The sequence below is a fragment of the Stenella coeruleoalba genome (assembly GCF_951394435.1).
Source record: "Stenella coeruleoalba genome assembly, chromosome: 16".
NCBI lineage: Eukaryota > Metazoa > Chordata > Mammalia > Artiodactyla > Delphinidae > Stenella > Stenella coeruleoalba.
The window spans coordinates 23,516,836-23,526,851 of NC_137162.1; the positions used below are offsets into that span (position 1 = coordinate 23,516,836).

Consider the following 10,016-nt stretch of genomic DNA (forward strand, 5'->3'; position numbering starts at 1 on the left):
CCACAATCAGTCTCCTACAGCAAAGACAGTGAATCCTAGGCAGGAGAAAGCTGGGCTGAATGGGGATGAGCACATGGGTTTGTGTAGCAGTGCGTCATTCCTTCAATTAGTCCATAAAGCAGAAGACAATTCAATAAAAGTAGGTAATGATTTTGCACTTTGTCATTAGGCTTAAATTACAGAGGTACTTCTCATCAGTTTCCAGGAAAGTGAGAGAGCAAGAGGAATAAAAGTTGGTTAAAGGTGAGGGTTTTTTCTCTCTTTTTTGAAGTGCCTGTTATCTGTGTCTAAATGTGGAATGGGAGGCCGGTGGATTCTGCGCTGCAGAGGGAGAGGTGACCTCGGCGCCGCAGCGACCATGGGCCGCGAGTTTGGGCATCTGATGCGGGTGCGGCCTGTGATCACCTACAGCTTGTCGCCCTTGGAGCAGCGCGCCTTCCCGCACTGCTTCAGCAAGGGCGTGCCCAACATGCTGCACCGCACTCAGGCGTGCATCCTTCGCGTCGTGCCACCACTTGTAGTGTTTTATTTTGTCTACACATGGGGAACACAGGAGTTTGAGAAATCCAAGAGGAAGAATCCAGCTGCCTATGAAAATGACAAATGAACAACTCATCTGGATAATGGTCCCTTGTCTCTGAAAGACTCTTCTCTGGGAGAGGAGTCTACATTGTAGTGTCTCGAAGACACAATAAACTTATTAGAGGCCGCAAAAAAAAAAAAAAATGTGGAACGCTTTGCGTGAATCACTGACCCCTTAATTCCTGAGTTCTAAAGCTGTTCATCTGCCTGATGAGAAGAAGCCCACTCCAAATGAGGGCTCGTGGAGTCAACAACTCTCAGATACTGATCGTGACCCAAAGCAGGCATGGAGGCTACTGAAAGTTTCTCACACTCCAACTGGGCAGGGAGGTGATGAACCTTAAGATTGCCTATGCCTCTGCTTACATCCAACACTGCCTTTTGGAAGGAAACAAACAAATAAACAAAAACAATGAAATTCTGGAGACCTGGATATACCAGTCTATAAATTGCATATACCTTGAGCAAGTCATTTAACCACTTTGTGCCTCAGTTTCTTGTCTATCAACTGACAATAAAAGGCATTAATTTCTAAATCTGTTTACTGATTTAGTGCATGAATTGAAGACCTTACAATATGCCAAGGGTTGAGTTTAGTGCTGAAGGTCCGCATGGGGTAACACAGGTTCTAGCCCAAATGAAACTTGGGGATTACCCAGAGAAATTAATAGTAAGTAAATAATTACAAAAATTAAGACCTCAGTGTTTTAGTGAGGCTCTCTAGACTGAAGGGATTTCTAAACTTAAGACACAATATAAAAGCAATTAATTTTAAAGTCAGGGAAGAGAGCTAAGTCTTATTGAGAACCTACTATCTATTATGTATTATGGTTAGATCTTCACATGCATTTTCTAATTCAATCTTCCCCTAAAACCACACATTATCTGCTATTATATGTGTTTTCCCATAAAGGAACAAAGGTCAGGGAAGTTCATTCAATCGCCAAAATTCAACATATTGTGGTGACTAAGAACCCAAATTCTGGAGTTAGGTTCTGTGGGTTCAAATCCCAGCTCTGCCTCTTATCATCTGTGAACTTGGGAAGTTATTTAACTTTATCTTAGTTATCTCATCCATAAGATGAGAATAATAATATTACCCAGATCATAGGGTTGTTGTGAGAATTAAATGAGTTCATTGTGCCTGGCCAAAAGGAAGTGTTACAGAAACATTAACTAACATATTATTCTTAACATTAGTTGGTTTGATAGTCAATTTCATGTGTCAGCTTGGCTAGGTCATGGTGCCCACTTGTTTGGTATAACGTCAGTCTAGCTGTTGTTGCTGTGGAGGTATTACCATCCACATCAGTAGGTTTTCAATGAAGCAGTTTACTCTCCGTCATGTGGCTGGGCCTTATCCAATCAGTTGAAGGCTAAGGCAAAGACGGAGGTTTCCTAAAGGAGAAGGGTTTCAGCCACAAGACAGTAACATAGAAACTCTGCTTGATGTCAATCGCAAACTCCCAATGTATCTCTCTCCCCCACCTTTCCCCTTTAGTAACTATAAGTTTGGGGTTGACATATACACACTATTATATTTAAAACAGATAACCAACAAGGACCTACTATATAGCACAGGGAACCCTGCTCAATATTCTGTAATCACCAAAATGGGAAAAGAATTTGAAAAAGAATGGATAGATGTATATGTATAGCTGAATCACTTTGCTGTACACCTGAAACTAACACAACATTGTAAATCAACTATACTCCAATATGAAATGAAAATTTTAAAAAATAAGGCAATTTAAGGGGAAAAGAAAAAACCTGCTTGAGTTTCCAGCTTGCCTGGCCTGCCCTGTGGAATTTGGACTCAAGACTAGGTCACCTCTTCCCTGAATTTCCAGCCTGCTGGCTTACCATATGGGTTTTGGACTCATAAGCTCCCATAATAGGATGTATCCTATTGGTACTGTTTCTCTGAAGACTCTGACTAATACAGTTGATAAAGTCTGAATGTGAATCCAGCTCTGATTGCAAAGGTCAGTTCTTCATTTCAAAGTTCCTGTCGTTAAAAGCTGTTCAATCTGTACTGCTCTCTTTTACCAATTTGTTTTTTAAAAAACAAACAAGGATTTTGACGAGTTTTTACTGAAAAAGGCAGTGGCAATCAAGTCCAAAGAGACCTGACTACAGGTCTTTTCTCTTTGTTGTCCAGAACGTTCCTTCCCTGAGGGCTTTGTCACGGTGAATGGGGCCACAGCTGACGGGTCACATTTCTTTCATAATAGAGAGAAAAGTTTAAAATGAGACTTTCATTAGTTTTTGCACTGCCCTAATTTCTTTTCTCCTTTGCTTTCACACCAGCTGCAGACTTTAATTAAACTGTGGCAAGTCTCCTAAACTTGGCGGGCTTTCCAGAGAAAACAAGGGCATCTCCTCCCAGGACAGATCTTTCCCGGAGTCCTCCAGCTTGCATTTATTTTCCCCAACTGTCTGGATTACTGGCTACAAACTTTGCCTGTCCTCATACCTTGTTTCCTCCCTTTTGTTCTCTCTCACTTCACAGATTTCACTAGAACTTCCTGAGCCATGTATTACTGCTATGACTAATTCTAAGTAATATTTCATGGCTGTAATTATGGTAAATTACTACACTGGTTTATCATTTTGACTCTTTAAAGCACCATTCATAGCCACAGGATAAAACTATCATATCTGTGTTTACAGATGAAATTAATCCACCCCTTTATTACAGGCAGTGATAAAATGAGAGTTGAAAAAGAAGCACAGTCTTATTAGGATGTAGACAATGACAAATATATCCTGGACCATCTCAAAATACTCCTGAGGGCTTCCCTGGTGGCGCAGTGGTTGGGAGTCCGCCTGCTGATGCAGGGGACACGGGTTCATGCCCCGGTCCGGGAGGATCCCACATGCCGCAGAGCGGCTGGGCCCGTGAGCCATGGCCGCTGAGCCTGCGCGTCCGGAGCCGGTGCTCCGCAATGGGAGAGGCCACAGCAGTGAGAGGCCCGCGTACAGCCAAAAAAAAAAAAAAAAACTCCTGAAACTCAGTGGCTATGTACCCTGGGCCCTGCTTTCTGCACCTGTTCTGTGATTATCAAACTGTGTAATACAGACAGCTGAAACTCACAAGTTAATTCATCATTGTTATGACAAGGTTATTTAAAAAACACTATATTTATTTATGAGACCATTTCCTTCTGCAGAGATTCTTCTGCAAGCTGCATCACAGTACCCTTCCCACCTTGAAATGAGACAGCTTACAGGAAAATTATAGAAAATGTTGATGTAAAGACAGTAACAACTGAATATATAAGGAGGGGTCAGGGCCTGCACAAATGACAGGGGGAAGAAGTTGAGAATCAAAGACTGTGGAGAAGAAATATGCACATATCTTTTGCTGAGGAAAGAAAATACAGGGGAACAGCAGGAAAGGGTACCGGGAAATAGCTGAAGACAAGGTTTTTAGACCAAAAGAGGTGATATCCAGAAGGTCCAGGAGAGCAAGCAAGAATCAAAAGAAACCTAAGATTATCCTCCTTCTAAAACCTAACCAGGATTCACCTATATAAAGAGCATTCTTTACCAAATAATAACCTCAGGCCATCTTAGTTAAGCACTAGATGTTAAGTACTTCAGCAAATATTTACAGAGAATCTACCACATGTCTGGTCCTCAACTAGGCTCTGGAATGTAGCAGTGAACAAGAGAATTATGGAACTTGTCTGCAAGATGCTCACAGTTCAATTAGAAAGAGACACATTCAATAAATAATCTTTTGATAGTTTATTCTACTTAGAAGTGTTAGAAGTTCTATAAAGAAAAAATACAGGGTATTATGAGAGCACATCATGGGGCAGGGTTGTTTTAGCTAGCCAGAAAGCTCAAAGCAAACCTCCCTGAGGACGTGATATTTTCAAACCTAAAAGTGAGTAAGGCTTCACACAGGCTGTTCCCTCTGCCTGGAACTCCTCCCTTCCCTTGTGGCCAAGAGCCTAGGGGGGAAAAAGCCTGACCCTCAGAATGAAGAGTAGCATGCTTAGAGGACAGTGAAGGGGGAAGAAAGGGCCTGAGGTGAGGGGGTCGGGGGTGTCTTAGGAAGACTGTACCAGGGATTCACAGACCACATGAAGAATTTGAACTTTCTTATCAGAGCAAAGAGAAGCAACTTCAGCATTTCAAATGAAGGAACAACATGACTGGATGTTGTCTTACGAGCACAGGTCACAGGTAGCAGAGCAGGAACAGGGGCCATCGGAAGATAACCTCAGCGACTGGTTTGTACTGAGAACACTCTATGTGGCAGGCATTGCGCTTGACGTATGCGAACTCACTTTGCCTCACTCTATGTGGCTGGGATTCAGGGCTGGTTTTGTGGGCATGTTGCAAAGGACCAGCTCAGTCAGCAAGTGCCTGGCACGCGGAAGAGCTCTGCACTGGGGTTTTAAGGCTCTGTGTTGTCTGTTTTGAAATTCCTAATAATTTGATCATTGCATGATTGAAGATGTGGCTGGAACAATGGAGACTGCCCGGGGCTTAGTCCTGCCTCCTTTGCCCTCTCTGCCCATCTCAGATGGTTTCTCAGCTGTCTGCTCCCAGTACCCTGGCATCCTGGGTCCTACCAGACCCTCCCCCTCCATCCCTGCCCCATGACCACAGCCACTCTTTCCCCCGGGGAATGATGGAGTCATGTCGGCCTGAGAAGGCCTGCTCTCCACCATCATCCTGTGCCCGCAGCAGGGCCCTCCCCTCCACAAGAGTATAGGATGGAGCTCAGACACGTGTTGGCCATCCCTGCCCGCTGTCCAGGGCTGGCAGCACCACGGGGTGTTTCGCGGGTGACTTTTCAGGGATGAGCCCTTCACCTGCCCCAGTCCAGGCACCAAGCACACCCTAGCACAGAGAATGAAAACTCTTGGAGGTCACCACTGGCCCGGGGCTGGGTCGGCAGGCCCAGAAACAGGAGATTGACTGGGACATGTTGCCTTCGTCTGGCAGCTGACTGACCTGCTGCCACCTGCCCTCACAGGGTGGGACCCTAGGCCACCTGTGGAGTCTGCATGAGGATTTCCACCCCTGAGGGAGCATGACAGGAAATAGCAAAACCAAAAAACACACAAAACAATGCCATGACAATTTAAGAGACAGACTGCAGAAGAAAGCTTTATATCTTAGTACCGTTAATGGCTTTATCCTGCTCTTTGAACAATGGTCTTTCAACTTCATTCTGCACTAAGTTACACAAATTAGGTAGCCAGTCTCGCACATTACTGTTACCACATTTTCCAGATATGGAAATTAAATTCTGTGTGGCCAGCCATGTGAAAAGGGGCAAGTTGTTGAAGCTCTCAGAGCTCAGGATCTCTTTGTTGTTGTTGTTTGTTCTTTTTTTACATCTTTATTGCAGTATAATTGCTTTACAATGCTGTGTTAGTTTCTGCTTTATAACAAAGTGAATCAGTTATACATATAAATATATTCCCATATCTCCTCCCTCTTGCGTCTCCCTCCCTCCCACCCTCCCTATCCCACCCATCCAGGTGGTCACAAGGCACCGAGCTGATCTCCCCGTGCTATGCGGCTGCTTCCCAATAGCTATCTATTTTACGTTTGGTAGTGTATATATGACCCTGCCTCTCTCTCACTTTGTCACAGCTTACCCTTCTCCCTCCCCATATCCTCAAGTCCATTCTCTAGTAGGTCTGTGTCTTTATTCCCATCTTACCCCTAAGTTCTTCATGACATTTTTTTTGATTCCACATATATGTATTAGCATACGGTATTTGTCTTTCTCTGACTTACTTCGCTCGGTATGACAGACTCTAGGTCCATCCACCTCACTATAAATAACTCCGTTTCATTCCTTTTTATGGCTGAGTAATATTCCATTGTATATATGTGCCACATCTTCTTTATCCATTCATCCGATGATGGACACTTAGGTTGTTTCCATCTCCAGGCTATTGTAAATAGAGCTGCAATGAACATTTTGGTACATGACTCTTTTTGAATTATGGTTTTCTCAGGGTATATGCTCAGTAGTGGGATTGCTGGGTCATATGGTAGTTCTATTTTTAGTTTTTTAAGGAACCTCCATACTGTTCTCCATAGTGGCTGTACCAATTCACAATCCCACCAGCAGTGCAAGAGTGTTCCGTTTTCTCCACACCCTCTGCAGCATTTATTGTTTCTAGATTTTTTGATAATGGCCATTCTGACTGGTGTGAGATGATATCTCATTCTAGTCTTGATTTGCATTTCTCTAATGATTAATGATGTTGAGCATTCTTTCATGTGTTCGTTGGCAATCTATATATCTTCTTTGGAGAAATGTCTATTTAGGTCTTCTGCCCATTTCTGGATTGGGTTGTTTGTTTATTTGTTATAGAGCTGTATGAGCTGCTTATAAATTTTGGAGATTAATCCTTTGTCAGTTGCTTCATTTGCAAATATTTTCTCCCATTCTGAGGGTTGTCTTTTGGTCTTGTTTATGGTTCCCTTTGCTGTGCAAAAGCTTTGAAGTTTCATTAGGTCCCATTTGTTCATTTTTGTTTTTATTTCCATTTCTCTAAGAGGTGGGTCAAAAAGGATCTTGCTGTGATTTATGTCACAGAGTGTTCTGCCTATGTTTTCCTCTAAGAGTTTGATGGTGTCTGGCCTTACATTTAGGTCTTTAATCCATTTTGAGTTTATTTTTGTGTATGGTGTTAGGGAGTGTTCTAATTTCATTCTTTTACATGTAGCTGTCCAGTTTTCCCAGCACCACTTATTGAAGAGGCTGTCCTTTCTCCACTGCACATTCCTGACTCCTTTGTCAAAGATAAGGTGACCATATGTGTGCAAGTTTATTTCTGAGCTTTCTATCCTGTTCCATTGATCTATCTTTCTGTTTTTGTGCCAGTACCATACTGTCTCGATTACTGTATCTTTGTAGTATAGTCTGAAGTCAGGGAGCCTGATTCCTCCAGCTCCATTTTTCTTTCTCAAGATTGCTTTGGCTATTCGGGGTCTTTTGTGTTTCCATACAAATTGTGACATTTTTTGTTCTAGTTCTGTGAAAAATGCCAGCAGTAGTTTGACAGGGATTGCATTGAATCTGTAGATTGCTCTGGGTAGTAGAGTCATTTTAACAATGTTGATTCTTCCAATCCAAGAACATGGTATATCTCTCCATATATTTGTATCATCTTTAATTTCTTTCATCAGTGTCTTATCATTTTCTGCATATAGGTCTATTGACTCCTTAAGTAGGTTTATTCCTAGATATTTTATTCTTTTTGTTGCAATCGTAAATGGGAGTGTTTTCTTGATTTCACTTTCAGATTTTTCATCATTATTGTATAGGAATGCCAGAGATTTCTGCGCATTAATTTTGTATCCTGCTACTTTACTAAATTCATTGATTAGCTCTAGTAGTTTTCTGGTAACATCTTTAGGATTCTCTATGTATAGTATCATGTCATCTGCAAACAGCGACAGCTTTACTTCTTCTTTTCCGATTTGGATTCCTTTTATTTCCTTTTCTTCTCTGATTGCTGTGGCTAAAACTTCCAAAACTATGTTGAATAAGAGTGGTGAGAGTGGGCAACCTTGTCTTGTTCCTGATCTTAGTGGAAATGATTTCAGTTTTTCACCATTGAGGACAATGTTGGCTGTGGGTTTGTCATATATGGCCTTTATTATGTTGAGAAAAATTCCCTCTATGCCTACTTTCTGCAGGGTTTTTATCATAAATGGGTGTTGAATTTTGTCAAAAGCTTTCTCTGCACCTATTGAGATGATCATATGGTTCTTCTCCTTCAATTTGTTAATATGGTGTATCACGTTGATTGATTTGCGTATATTGAAGAATCCTTGCATTCCTGGAATAAACCCCACTTGATCACAGTGTATGATCCTATTAATGTGCTGTTGGATTCTGTTTGCTAGTATTTTGTTGAGGATTTTTGCATCTATGTTCATCAGTGATATTGGCCTGTAGTTTTCTTTCTTTGTGACATCCTTGTCTGGTTTTGGTATCAGGGTGATAGTGGCCTTGTAGAATGAGTTTGGGAGTGTTCCTCCCTCTGTTATATTTTCAATGAGCTGGAGAAGGAAAGGTGTTAGCTCTTCTCTAAATGTTTGATAGAATTCACCTGTGAAGCCATCTGGTCCTGGACTTTTGTTTGTTGGAAGATTTTTAATCACAGTTTCAATTTCAGTGCTTGTGATTGGTCTGTTCATATTTTCTATTTCTTCCTGATTCAGTTTTGGCAGGTTGTGCATTTCTAAGAATTTGTCCATTTCTTCCAGGTTGTCCATTTTATTGGCATAGAGTTGCTTGTAGTAATCTCTCATGATCTTTTGTATTTCTGCAGTGTCAGGTGTTACTTCTCGTTTTTCATTTCTAATTCTATTGAGTCTTCTCCCTTTTTTTCTTGATGAGTCTGGCTAATGGTTTATCAATTTTGTTTATCTTCTCAAAGAACCAGCTTTTAGTTTTATTGATCTTTGCTATCATTTCCTTCATTACTTTTTCATTTATTTCTGATCTGATCTTTATGATTTCTTTCTTTCTGCTAACTTTGGGGTTTTTTTGTTCTTTCTCTAATTGCTTTAGGTGCAAGGTTAGGTTGTTTATTCGAGATGTTTCCTGCTTCTTAAGGTAGGATTGTATTGCTATAAACTTCCCTCTTAGAACTGCTTTTGCTGCATCCCATAGGTTCTGGGTCGTCATGTCTCCATTGTCATTTGTTTCTAGGTATTTTTGATTTCCTCTTTGATTTCTTCAGTGATCACTTCGTTATTAAGTAGTGTATTGTTTAGCCTCCATGTATTTGTATTTTTTACAGATCTTTTCCTGTAATTGATATCTAGTCTCATAGCATTGTGGTCGGAAAAGATACTTGATACAATTTCAATTTTCTTAAATTTACCAAGGCTTGATTTGTGACCGAAGACATGATCTATCCTGGAGAATGTTCCATGATCACTTGAGAAAAATGTGTATTCTGTTGTTTTTGGGTGGAATGTCCTATGAATATCAATTAAGTCCATCTTGTTTAATGTATCATTTAAAGCTTGTGTTTCCTTATTTATTTTCATTTTGGATGATCTGCCCATTGGTGAAAGTGGCGTGTTAAAGTCCCCTAGTATGAATGTGTTACTGTCGATTTCCCCTTTTACGGCTGTTAGTATTTGCCTTATGTACTGAGGTGCTCCTATGTTGGGTGTATAAATATTTGCAATTGTTATATCTTCTTCTTGGACTGAGCCCTTGATCATTCTGTAGTGTCCTTCTTTGTGTCTTCTAATAGTCTTTATTTTAAAGTCTATTTTTTCTGATATAAGAATTGCTACTCCATCTTTATTTTGGTTTCCATTTGCATGGAATATCTTTTTCCATCCCCTTACTTTCAGTCTCTATGTGTCTCTAGGTCTGAAGTGTGTCTCTTGTAGACAGCATATATATGGGTCTTGTTTTTGTA

General features: G+C 41.0%; 1 protein-coding gene across 1 annotated transcript; it reads left to right on the forward strand.

Moving 5' to 3' along the window:
• Positions 1 to 358: 358 nt before the first annotated feature.
• Positions 359 to 712, forward strand: LOC307175311 (cytochrome b-c1 complex subunit 8-like; the record flags this gene model as incomplete). Its single annotated transcript, XM_079900289.1, has 1 exon — positions 359 to 712. The coding sequence occupies one exon, from the start codon at positions 359 to 361 to the stop codon at positions 605 to 607; it is 249 nt and encodes an 82-aa protein (XP_079756415.1). The 3' UTR covers positions 608 to 712.
• Between the last annotated feature and the right edge of the window lie 9,304 nt (positions 713 to 10,016).